This window comes from Pezoporus wallicus, unplaced genomic scaffold, assembly GCF_028554395.1.
Source record: "Pezoporus wallicus isolate ANWC-B61680 ecotype Strahan unplaced genomic scaffold, APGP_CSIRO_Pwel_v1 contig_8341, whole genome shotgun sequence".
Lineage (NCBI taxonomy): Eukaryota > Metazoa > Chordata > Aves > Psittaciformes > Psittacidae > Pezoporus > Pezoporus wallicus.
Genome location: NW_026638083.1, coordinates 2,766,075 through 2,778,500, shown reverse-complemented (window position 1 = coordinate 2,778,500; position 12,426 = coordinate 2,766,075). Strand labels below are relative to the sequence as shown.

Sequence of the window (12,426 nt, the reverse complement as noted above, 5' to 3'; positions counted from 1 at the left end):
ATCCATCCATCCATCCATCCATCCGTCCGTCCGTCCGTCCGTCCCCTTGGCTAGTGAGAGTTTCTGGGGGTCCTTCAGAGAAGTGCTGGCAGGGACCCCATTCCCACAGGCCACATCCCAGCTGGCTGGAGCACGTTGTAGCACCCATCCCAGCCATTTAAAGGCACCCAAAGCAGAGAGCCAAGGAGCCCAATCCCGCTGTGCTAAACCCCAGGAGCAGATCCCAAAGCCTTGAGGAATATCCCAGGTTACTGCTGTGCCACTGCACGTCAGTCAGCTGCGGGTGGCGTGGTGGCAGGCGGTTGTTTTATGTCGACATCCTGCGGGAGCCGAGGCGAGGCCAATCCCCAGGGATGGGGATGTTCACCTCTGCCATGGAGACACATGCCAAGGCCCGTGGTGCTGGCTCACTGCGATGCTGGGATGGCTTTGGAGAAGCTGGCCCCATGGCTTTGGAGAGGAGCATCACTGCTGTGCTGGACCTTTGCTTTCTCGTGATGGGGTTTCCTGCTGGGATCAGTGATCTCTGGGCAGATTGCTGGGGCTGGGCTTGCTAATTTGGAGCTAATTGCTCCAAAATCCTGGGGATAGAGCTGGCCCCGTGCAGGTGACTGCAGGCACCGCTTCCCAAGCTTCAGTCAACTTCGGCGCCTGGAGCCAAAAGCCGTGGCTCCGGGACCCCATGAGCAGCTCCTGGGCAAGCGGCTGTGCCGGTGCCTCCCGCTCCCTGGGCCCCCCTTTGCTGGTGCGAGCCGGGGCAGTGCCGGGGGTGCTGGGGTGAGCAGGGCGATGCCGCGGGGCCCCCGGCGCCTTCCGGCAGCTCCGCTCGCAGCCAGCCCCTTCCTCGCTGCGGATTGTTTTGCAAGCGGCGTGACAGGATGGGGAGGAAATGTGCCAGGAGCGGCTCCGTGGCTCCTCTCGGGAGAGCTGGAGGCTATTTTTAACCGCCCCTTCCCGCCCTCCTCCTCCTGCTCCCCCGGGACGCGGGGCCACAGGGGCAGGCACAGCCCCGCGCTGCTGCCTGCAGGGAAGCTCCGTGCGGCGCACGCAGGGTTCCCCCCGCACGCTCCTGCCCTGGGTGCACAAACACAGCTCGTGCAATGCACAAACACAGCTCGTGCAATGCACAGACACAGCTCGTGCAATGCACAAACACAGCTCGTGCAATGCACAGACACAGCTCGTGCAATGCACAAACACAGCTCGTGCAATGCACAAACACGCTGTCCCTGACAGACCGCCCTCCGCACCGCTGCCGCGTGCGGGTGCTGCCGCGTGTGCAGCCCCGCCGTGCTGCTGGCGTAGATCCGAGTTATCCTGCAGCGTGGGGAGCACTGGTGGGTTGATCCCGGGCACCAGCCGCAGCAGGGGTGCTGCCTTCGGGGCAGGGTTTAAAGCTGGGTGCAGCGGGTGATGAGTAGGATGGAGACAGGCATCCTGATAGGTCTCGGGGTGGAGGTGCCCTCAGCGCCTGCCCTCGTGCCTGTGAGGGTCCTCCAGCGGAAGGTGGTTGTGAAAGGTGCACTGGGAATTTCGAGGGCAGGTTCAGAGCAGCCCCATGGCAGGGCAGGGAGGGGGGGACTCTGCTCAGGGCTTGCTGCAGCGATGCAGTCAGACTGGGGACTGTCCTGTCCTGGATGGGAGACTCAACCCCGCTTCTCTCTTTCCTCTCCTACAGATTTCTCCAACCAAGTCAATTCCACATCCCTGAACTCTCCCACAAGCCGGGGGCCCATGGCCACCCCATCCCTGCACCCGTCCATCGGGCCAGGCATTGGCTCCTCGCTGGGCTCCCCGGGCCAGCTCCACTCACCCATCAGCACCCTGAGCTCACCCATCAATGGCATGGGACCTCCGTTCTCCGTCATCAGCTCCCCCATGGGCCCGCACTCGATGTCCGTCCCGTCCACCCCCAGCCTGGGATTCGGCACCAGCAGCCCACAGGTAAGGGGCGGTGGTGGGAATGTTGCAGCTGCCTGTTTAGCCGGGAGAAGCCACCTCTATGGGGTTCCTGATCCAGAACGGGCTCTGCCGTCCCTGCTGCAAGCCTCGGCTAGCAGGATGCTGCAGTGGCCTGGGTGGGCTACAAGGGACCAACACAGCCGGTGTATGGCCGTACATCACCTCCCATTGCTTGTACCCTCCAGTCCTGCCCTGCTTGTCCGCAGGCTGGGGGTGACAGGGGAGCAGTGACTGCCTCTGGGAACCCTGAAGCTCTGGATGGACCCGGAGCCACCCCAATGCTTCTCACTGCCCTGTCCCTCCCTTGGGAAGCCCACAGTCCCCATGGTGCAAACCGAGGGGCTCTCCTCGAGGGCAAGGGATGATGTTCACTGGCTGGAGATGAGGTAAAACCCCTCCAAGCCTGGAGCGATAAGCTCTGTTTAAAAATAGCATGATAGGGCTGGCCCCTGCCACCTGCTGCTGGTGCCGTGGTGTTCAGTGAAAGGGCAGATTAAGGAATTGGCCTCCACCTGCCCCTGGATGCGGGTTAGTCATTCCCGGCCCCAGCAGGCACCTGCCGGCACCTTTATTTTTAACTACTGGATTCATTCCCAGAGATAACGGGTCTGCTGGTCCCAATCCCAAGGCAGGAGGTGCATGGGGTGGATGTGCCGCCTGCGTCCCTTGGCCAGGGGAAGGGGGAACTGAAACAGCTCCTGGGAACGGGCGGCTGGAGCAAAATTAGCACCGAGAGCACCAAAACGGTGGGGAAGGAGTGGGAAGGGGGATGTGAAGCAACACGGGGATGAGCCGTAAGCTGGGGTGGAAATGGGGAAGGGGTGATGCACCCCCTGCATCAATTGCAGTGGCTATAGGGAGCGGCGAGCCGGGGGAACTGAAAAAGCAGGGCAGAAAAGGGGAATTGAGAACGTGGTGCTGGGGGTGAGCTGGCACCACGGCGGCTCCATCGGCGCCGGGCAGGAGCCTTCGTTCAGGGCTTGTCTTAAGCGGTTTTCCTGGAGGTGACAGCGAAGAGGTCTCCAGCCTAGTGGTTCCCACCATCTGTTCCCTGTCTGGGCAATTAGGTCCCTGTCCCATCCCTGCAGCAGGCAGAGACACCTACCTGGGAGGATGAGGCTGGTGCAGGCAGGCAGTGGGGCTGATGCTCAGGGGGGAACGCAGCCCCCCCACCACTGCAGCGGTGTAATGAGGCGAGAGGCCCCCATGGCTGCACGGGGATGGCACTGATGGAAGGTGCTTTGAATCAGATGGCAGATGCCACTTGCCATCAGGCCATGCCTCATCACCTCCGGAGAGCCAGCGGAGCAGAAGGGCACAGGGCGTGCAAGGGGTGGTGGTCCCCCCACCCCTGCTCCTGCAGCAGCTGGGGTGGACAGGGGTGTGGAATGCTGGGTGTTATCCCTGTCCCATGTGGCTCCTCCAGGGTGAGGAGCCAGCAGCCCTGGGTACCAGTGTCCAGAGGATGCTCAAACCGCTCCCGGCGCCCTCCCACTGCACTGTGCAACTTCCCAGGTTTCCAAATGCAGCCCCAGTATCAGGGCGTGAGGCAGGGGTCCTGCCATGGGATCCCAGCACGCAGGGATGCTGGGACGCAGCTGGGGTAAAGCGTCTGGGGCAGGAGCTGGTGAAAGCAGGGGCAGTTTGCAGTGGAGAGCAAGGTCTCAGCCGCGCTGTGGGGGCGGACCCAGCGCTTTACTGGGATTTAACACATTTTGAAGCCCTCTTGTCTACAGATTCTGGAAAAACGGGAAAAATCAGGATTTTCCGCAGGGGCTGGGGGGAGGGCCCTGCCCACGCGCTCGCAGCCGCCCCAGGCATCGCTGGCAGCGGCTCGGGTGAGCGGGAGCAGATCAGGATTGGGCTTTTCCAGAGCCGCGCTGCCTTTGCTCAGGGCTTTGTGAGGGTGCCCGGGGGACCGGGGGCGGGTGCGGGGGTGGAGCAGAGCCGGCAGGGACAGCCCGGGTCTGTGGTGCGGAGGGGAGGGAGAGGCGCCGGGGGCTCCGCTCTGAGCCGGGCCGTGGAGGCAGCGCGGGCGCCGGGCGCGGTGGGAACCCCCGGCACGTGGTGCCCGGCCGGCGCGGGCAGAGGAACCCGTGATTTCCTGCAGCCCAGCCCGGGCTGACTCAGCTCCAGCCCCGGCTCCTGCTGGGTGTGGGGCTGAGGAGGGTGGGTGACCCCCCCCCCCCTTGCCCCGTTGTGGTTCTGCACACTGTGCCCCCCAGGGGCTCTTGGGGCTGCCGTGGTTGGCTCCGTGAGCTCTGTGGTGAGGAAAGGTTTATTATCATCAGCATAGAATCGCAGGAGCACGGAATGGTTTGGGTTGGAAGGGACCTTAGAGCTCACCCAGCTCCAACCCCTGCCATGGGTAGGGACACCTTACACTGGAGCAGCTTGCTCCAAGCCCTGTGTCCAACCTGGCCTTGAGCACTGCCAGGGATGGGGCAGCCACGGCTGCTCTGTGCCAGTGTCCCACCACCCTCATAGTAAAGAAATTCAGGCAATGACGAAATGGCTCCAAAAGTGCCCTGGGAGGAATTCCCGGAGCTGGAGGGATGTGGTACAGCAGAGCCAGCAGCTTGCAGGGTAGCTCAGAGAGAGGCTTCGTGCCTGGGGGCCCACAGACCCCAACGAGTGCTCCTGCCTGGGGCCCACTCATCCCTCCCCTGCCCAGTCTCTCACAGGGTAACCAAGCAGCAGCTAAACCCTAGGAGCGTATCCGGGGTGGCACCGGGTCCCACTGCCTTTGGTTCCTCCGCTGGCACAGGCAGGCAGGAGGGGGAGGCAGATCCGTCGCATTTCTCCGGGGTGGGTTTTCCTTGCTCTGTTCCATGGTTATTAGTCATCCTCCTCCTAAGCCCTCCCCACCAGCCTGGAGCCTTCACAGCCAGAGCAGCGGCTGTGTGGCTCTAATTGATGGATCACGAGCCCTGGGATTTCCCTGCATTAACGTGTGACAAGTGCAGTTGCTGAGTGTGTCTGTGAGGGTGGAGAAGCACAACAAACCAAGGCACAAATCCTGCGTATCCAACCTGGATTTAGCAGCTGGCAGGGATGGAGGCTGTGTGCCTGGGAGGGCAGCCGCAGCCTCCCGCCTGTGCTGCGTCCAGAGCTGCCTGAGCCCGGCTCCCCCCAGCCCGCTGTCCCTGTGTCTGGCCCACATCTGAGTTTCTCTTGGTACATGGAGGGGGGGGAAAACTGCAGAGGGCAATGTGGGAATCAGCCCAGGCATCCGCTGCTCAGTCCCAGCACCATGGGGCCATGGCAGCACTCAGCTTCCAGCCGGTTCCCTGCTTTCTTCACCAGCCACTGGAGACCCATCTCACTGGGGAGGGTAGCGGAGGTGTGCAGTGAGGCTGCTGCAAGGCTGGAGGTTGCAGGGGAGCGTCCCACCCAAGGCAGCTCTGGAAAGCCAGGCCCTGTTGCATCTGGGATCTATTTATTTGCTGTGAAGGTTTCCTTTGGAGGGATAATGCAAAAAGGATATCTATAAATCGCAGAGCTAAAGCGCGCGTGTCCTGGCCTTCATCATCCATGCAAGTGCTTGCTCCCAGCCAGCAGCTCTCCCACAAACCATCACTGCAAATCATGTCCCCACTGGAAGCGTGTCCCCTGCCCCTGTCTGAGCGTACAGCCAGCCCAGCTGTGGGGCTGCTCAGCCCCACATCCGTGTCCCCAGCTCCCCGCTGAGCACTGTGATTCTGCCTTGACAGCTCAACTCGCCCATGAACTCCGTCAGCAGCACAGAAGACATTAAGCCCCCCCTGGGGCTCAACGGAGTCCTCAAAGTGCCAGCACATCCCTCAGGAACGATGGCCTCCTTCACCAAGCACATATGTGCCATCTGTGGGGACAGATCTTCAGGTGAGGCCAGTGCCTGCCCCGGGGGGGTCACAGCGGTGTGTGGGTGCCCTGGGGAGCCTGGCGAGGGCTTGCACAGCTCCCTGCACACAGGCCATCGGGAGAGGAGCTGCCCGTGCCCCCATAGGGGTCTCTGCTGAGGGTGTTACACCCTCATCCCCAAGCAGCACAGCCCTTGTCTGAAGACAAGGCAGCAGTGAGCGTCCCTCTCTGTACCCATCCTTTGATCCGCAATGGCACTGTCACATCTCACCAGATAGAGAGATGTGCTTCACATGGAGTGTCTGCACTCCAGGGAGATAAAGATGTGCTAATTCCCTTTATTCTCATGCTGTTTCAAAAGCTTTCTGCTCCAGAATTGCTCTGGTTGCCTTGTTTGTGAGGCCCTTAGGGACACCTCCCGCCCCTGTCTGGCTCTGAGGCTTCAAGCAGAGGGCGGTTCTGTGCTGCAGAGTGGGCTGGGGCATGTGTCTGGTGTGGGGAGTCCATGTGGGTCACAGGGGATCGGGGGGGGGTCCCCAGTTTCACTGCATGCTCACCCCTGATGTATGGCTAAGAAATGACAAGGGCTTTCCCTGGGTATAAGGCTGGTGGTAGCCCGTGGAGGGCATCCTGGTTTATGGAAGTCACTGCTTTTTAATTCACAGCTCCAAGAAACCCCTGCTTCCCACAGACATGGCCCTGGGAATTGTTGATGGTCTTTGTGGCCAGGGGGAGCAAAGGGGGGACACTCAGTGAGTCACAGAATCATCGAATACCGTCTTGGAAGGGACCTCAAGGATTCTGGTCCATCCTTTCTAGGCAAAGCATCACCTAGACTGGATGTCCCAGCATCTTGTCCACCACCTCCCTGTGGAGATTATTGCAATGGTTGCTTGTTCTCATGGTGAACAAAGATCCTCTTGTGTCTTGAGTCCCCCTAACCCGATTCTCCCCCCACAGGAAAGCATTACGGGGTTTACAGCTGCGAGGGCTGCAAAGGCTTCTTCAAGCGCACGGTGCGGAAGGACCTGACCTACACGTGCCGCGACAACAAGGACTGCCTGATCGACAAGCGCCAGCGCAACCGCTGCCAGTACTGCCGCTACCAGAAGTGTCTTGCCATGGGCATGAAGCGAGAAGGTGAGGCAGGGGGAGCCTGCCGCGGGCTCCCAGGGGTGCTGCGGGTACCTTTCCTTCGCCAGGGTGCTCCTGTGGGCAGCATCACGTGCACCAGAGCTGCGTGAGCCTTGCGGAGGGCTGCTTGTGCCGGGGTTTGCATTTTGCCTTTGCGCCACAGCCGAGGTCTCTTTTGGGCTCCAAACCAGTGCCAAGCCCCAGGATGGTCCCCAGCTGGGCACTGGCGAGACAAAGACCAGGTTTAACTCATGGGTTACTGAGCACCATCCTCCTCCTCAGGGTCTGCTGCTTGGGCACCCACACTGAGCACTGGCTGCTCCGCCTCAGCCCTGTTCCCATCAGCACCAATGCTGCTGTTGTTTTCTCATTGGGAAGAAGAAGGAAATTCAGTCTCACAAAAGATCTCTCTCCCCCCACTGGAATTTAAATGCAGGCTCTCAAGCTCCCTGGCAGTGCCTCTTTCAAATGCTCTTTTTAAATGCTGACTGCATCTGTTTTAAGCTGCTGGCAGAGCAGGCTTTTACCAGACGTGATGTGAGAATTGACCCCGTGGTGCTGCTCAGTTCTCTGCTGCCTTCTCCCCTTACATCTCCAGAGCCACACTTGCCTCCCTGCCTGGCGATAAACCCGTCCCTCTGCCCAGTCACCCTGGTTGCAGCATCGCTCCAGCCGGCTCTCTTTGAAGAGCACTTAGTCCTGTCTGGAGCATTAATTAAGCAGGGCAGTGCTGGAGCTGCAGCTGAGTGCTGCGCAGCCCGGCCGCGCTGGGGTCACCTAAGGACCCACCGTGAGCAGAGTCTTCAGCTGTCAAAGCCGTCTGGGCTCGAGGTGCGGGGGGATTGCATCGCTTTGGAGTTGGGGCACCCAGGGCTCCTCCGTGGCCCTGCAGAGCTTAACCCTTTGGTGCTCGGGAGCGGAGCTTCCTGGAGCTCCAGACCTCCGGTCTGAGGTGGAGACATTCAGGAAATGCCGCTGAAGATGAGAGGGGCAGTGCAGGAATAATCCTCCGTGTGCAGGAGGTGGCACTGCCCTGGCTGCTCCGCAGATGGGCAGAGCATGGAGCACGCAGGATCCCATGGGATGTGTGCGTCAGGAGGAGGAAAGGCTGATCTCCAGCCATGGGAGACTCGGGTGGCTAAAATGAAGCCAAGAAGTCTCCTGTGGTTTGGAGAGTGGAGCATTGTGGAGCATCCCATTGCCCTGGCATTGCATCCGGAGCCTTGCACTGGAAGCTGGAGACCTGCTTTCCTTTCAGACCCCTAGAATGCCTCAGCCAGCATCCATAGGGAAGAGACTCCAGAGCTAGCTGGGAAGGGAACCAACCCCGCAGTAGTGAGAAGGGAACACCATCAGTAACGCTTTAACCCTGCAGCCTGCACTGACACTGGTGATCGGGTCCTGCTTCATGCCTGCTGCAGGTGGTGATTGCATGGGCAGCACCACTGATGTTACAGGTCCATTAATTAATTCCTCCATGGTGGTGGAATTCCCCAGGGAGTGCATACAGCGTGAGGACTCGATTAATTCATCTTGATTAACGTTATCACAATGAATACCAAATGAATTCATAACCATCAGGCAATTATTTAGAAGTGTGACAGATGGGATCCTCCGGACTCGGGCAGTGCTGGCGGATCTGACACTGGCACTGCTGGGGCCAGCTCAGGGAAGGGCAGGAAGCCAGGGCATCGGCAGTGAGCAGATGTTTGGGGTATGATCCCTGTGTAGGGAAGGCTGGAATGACTCTCCCAGTCCTCAGAGAAACCTTTTGCTTGTTATAAACCGAAAAACTCGGGGCAGGTTTGGAGATGTCCCAGTGTTATCCCAGATCTGACAGTGAGAAGCTGGATCTCGCTGAGCTTTGGGTTTGGGCAGCTCTTGAGTTTCACACATGACAGCCACCTGATTTGCCAAACCCAGAACATCCTTCCCATTGCATCCATCCTTTGGCAGGCAGGAGCCTTGTCCTTGCACCAGTCCCGCTGCCTCCCCATCACCTCGGTTTGAACAGTTTTGGGCTAAATCCTGTATTGCTAATTCCTTTTGCCTGTATGCTCGCAACATAGCTGGCTTCTTATCCTCTAGTGTAAACTTGTTGCATCTTTTAAGTAACAGAACCAGGATAATAGGCCTCATTTCCCCCAAAATTATCTTTCTCTGGAGACCTAATTTATTGCTGCATAAAAGCACAGAAGATTTCTGCTGGGGAAGCATCTCTCTTGTAGCCCAAAGGTATTTGTGTGTCATGGAAGTACAGTAAAACCCTCTGAACCAAGGACTGTAGCTCTGATGAGAGAATAGCTGCTAAAGGCACCCTGCCTGGTGGTGAGCAGACCTGCAGAGTGATGCTGGGAGGATGAGGGCTGAGGGGTGCATACGCAAAACTTGTGCCAGAGGGGTGAAAGGAAAGGGCTTCTTGCATAGCCAAGAGGTTGATTTAAAGGAAGGAAGGAAGGATGGATGGAGGAGGGGTTGGTTCAGGGCTGTGAGGCTCAGCTTGAGGGGGTGAAAGTCTGCGGGAGCAGAAGGTTCCTTCTGCTGTGTACACCTCTTCTTGCTGCTCCCCATTCAGAGAATCTAAGATAGATCCTGGCACTGTGTTCACGGTGAATGAGCCTTCTGGACTCTGAGGGTTTGCAGCGGTAATAAACAAGCAACTGGGAACTTTTTCCTCTATGAATTACTGCCAGCTGTGTGAGGCTTTGGGGTTTGTTCTCTGTCTCCCACTAAATACCAGATAGCCAACAAAATTAAGATTACCATCAGGGATCTTGACTAAAGCAGGGATTATTACTGTGGGGGTGGCCGTTTGAATCCAGAAGCGTAACTCTGCTTGATCTGTTCCTCGTTGAGGTCTAAGGTGTCTGTGTATCAGCAGCATTGTAATTTGAAGGGAAAATGTGGACTCTGCCTTGGAGTTAGGGAGGCAGAGGTCTTGTGAAGAGGTGGGAGTGAGCACTGAGGGTCTGGGGATGAAGGCACTTGCATGCAGTGCCATTGGCGGGGGTTACTTCAGGGGTGAAGGGAGTCACTGGAGACTCCCCACCCCACAGGCTCGTGCTGCAGTGCATCACTGTCGTGTGATGAAGTCCTGGCCCCTCTGCTGCTGGCAGCGCCGCGGGATTGGGATCGGGATCGGGATTGCGCTGAGCAGGAAATACCAGTGAGGAGCCTTTCCCATGCTCCCGCCGGCCGCCCCTGGACTGCTTGCAGGGAGCGGAGTTGGGAACCAGCCCTGCTCCATCTCCTGCCTCTCCCTGCCCCGGTGCTGCCTCCGGACGTGAGCAGCTCGGCTTGGAGCCCATCTGCAGACCAGGCCATCCTGCCCTGGTTGGTGCTGCGGCTCGGGCTGAGTAACTCGCACCCAGCATCATTCCTAAATCCAGGCACAGATACTGTAATGGTGGGCTGGCTACAGCGTGGCTGCAGCTTGCCTCCGTCAGCTGCTGCGACATGATCCAGAGCTGTGCTCTGAGGATCCAGGACATCTGTCCGGTTGCTTGCCTGATCTCTCAAGACCTCATTAAACTTCACAGCCTGCGCTAATTCTTCCCCTGTGTTTGTGGGTTGGTTTTCCCCCTCTTGTCAGGCTGAGGGATTTAACCTAGAAGGGGATTGACTTGCAGCATCACAGGGAGTGACTCCAGGCTGCGGCTCAGAGCTGCTCTAATACATCACCAAGTCCAGAGGGTCCAAAGGTTCCCCCTGGTTTAACCTGGAGTGACTTGAGCTCAGCTCCTGCACCAGCACAGCAGCCCCTGAGCTGTTCCTGATCCCCTGCCCTGGCTGGGCATCCCCCTGCACCCCGGCGCTGGAGCCATCCCGGCCCCCACCACATCTCTGGGGACCAACAGGAGAGCAGCCTGGGGAGAAAGGGCAGGAATTCAGGTCTCCAACCCTCTGTCCGAGTGAATGTAAAAGCAGGCAAGTGGCTGTGCCCTGGTGAAGGGGCAGAGGTCAGGAACACAGCTATTTTTAGTAATAATTTCAGAATGGAAAATGTCTTTCAGCTTAATGAGCTTGTTTCTTATATCCTTTTAAAGTGCTGTCTTTAAATCAGCTGGTTAAATGATGCTGGGCTTGTTCTTTGTTTTTAAGGGTACTCTTGGGTTGAGGGAAGGGTTTGGTTTGTGGTTTTCTCTCGTTGTTTTAGCAATGCTGCTGTTTGCTTCAGCTTTGCAGGGTCTGGCTTGGAGAGTGGAGTGAGCATTTAATTGAAAATGTTGGAGAAAACACCACTGGTTTCTTGTGTCTCAGCTTTTGAGGTTGTTTGTAGCAGCAGAAAGAGGAAACGCTGGATTGGTTTCCTTGGCTGGATAGCATTTCCAACATGAGCAGGTACCTTGGGCATAAGCGCTTCAAAATGCTGGTGATGCCCAGCAAAGATGTAGCTTCATAAAAGGCAGCAGAGCCAAATAAATCCTACCAGTAGTGAAACAGAAATCCCCAAAACTCTCCAGCCAGCACCCACCTGCAGGCTCAGGAAAGACTGAGCAGGTTTGGGGCTTGGAGATCACCAGAGCCCTAGTGATGCTGGGGCATGTGCCCAAAATGCATCCAGTTGGAGTGGTCTGGAAAGCATCGTTATCCCTGTTTGCTCTGGGGACTCTACATTTGCTGGGAAATGGCAAGGAGCAAAAGGGATGAAGGCGGGAGAAGATCAGAGTGTGCTAAGAAGAATGGGAGAACCAAGGCCAGAAAGTGCATCTTCTGTTCATCCCCAAGGACCGAGCTGAGCATTGGTGCTGGGCTCCCCTTGCCCAGGGGCTCCAGATGCTGGGCCTGTCCCCCAGAGAAAACCCCATTTAGTCCAATTTTGGTGGGAGTGAATTATCCTTCTCCATGGAAAGAAGCAAGCCCCAAGCCAGTCATCACGCTATTGTTCCTGGATGGATGGATGGATTTTCATCTCGGAAACAAACACATGTCTGTATTAATAGTAAGTGGTAATGAGGAGCCGTCAGTGCCTCCATGTCTCTCCCAGCAAACAAACAAGCCTGGGATGCTGCTACCCACGGAGGGTCGTGTGAAAATCCTGTCCCTTTGGGCCTCTTTCTGCTCTTCTTAACATTCCTCTGGCACAAAAGCCGGTGCTGAGCATGGCCGGGCAGTGGCCGGTGTGGGGAACCCGCTGCCAGTGCCCATGTGGCATCTGTGACCGCGTGTTAAAGACAGCAAGCACTTGACAGGGTTTAACACCTGATTAGTGGGCAGGTGGCAGAATCGGGTTTCTCTGCAGGAGCCCAGGCCTAGGAAAGAACTTTTGCTGTAGGACTGGGATTATGGGAGCTCACAGCACAGGGACTCAGCAATGTTCATCATAGTGCTCGTGATGCAGTGGCACGAGCTGGGGATGCTGCGGTGGTTTCTCAGCATCTCCAAGCCCTCTCCAGAGCCTCAGGAGCAGCTTGGTCTTCTGCAGCAGCTGAAACATTCATTACTTGAGTCCACCACTGGCACTGGTTGGTTTGGTCACCTTGTTTA

General features: G+C 57.9%; 1 protein-coding gene across 2 annotated transcripts in view; it reads left to right on the top strand.

Annotated features, from left to right (window-relative positions):
* Nucleotides 1–12,426, top strand: part of RXRA (retinoid X receptor alpha) — an 88,371-nt gene that overhangs the window by 57,825 nt on the left and 18,120 nt on the right. For both annotated transcript variants that reach the window (XM_057409165.1, XM_057409166.1), the window contains exons 2-4: nucleotides 1,679–1,944; nucleotides 5,676–5,826; nucleotides 6,766–6,945. In XM_057409165.1, the coding sequence (XP_057265148.1) occupies nucleotides 1,679–1,944; nucleotides 5,676–5,826; nucleotides 6,766–6,945 (597 nt within the window). The remainder of the gene's footprint in view (nucleotides 1–1,678; nucleotides 1,945–5,675; nucleotides 5,827–6,765; nucleotides 6,946–12,426) is intronic.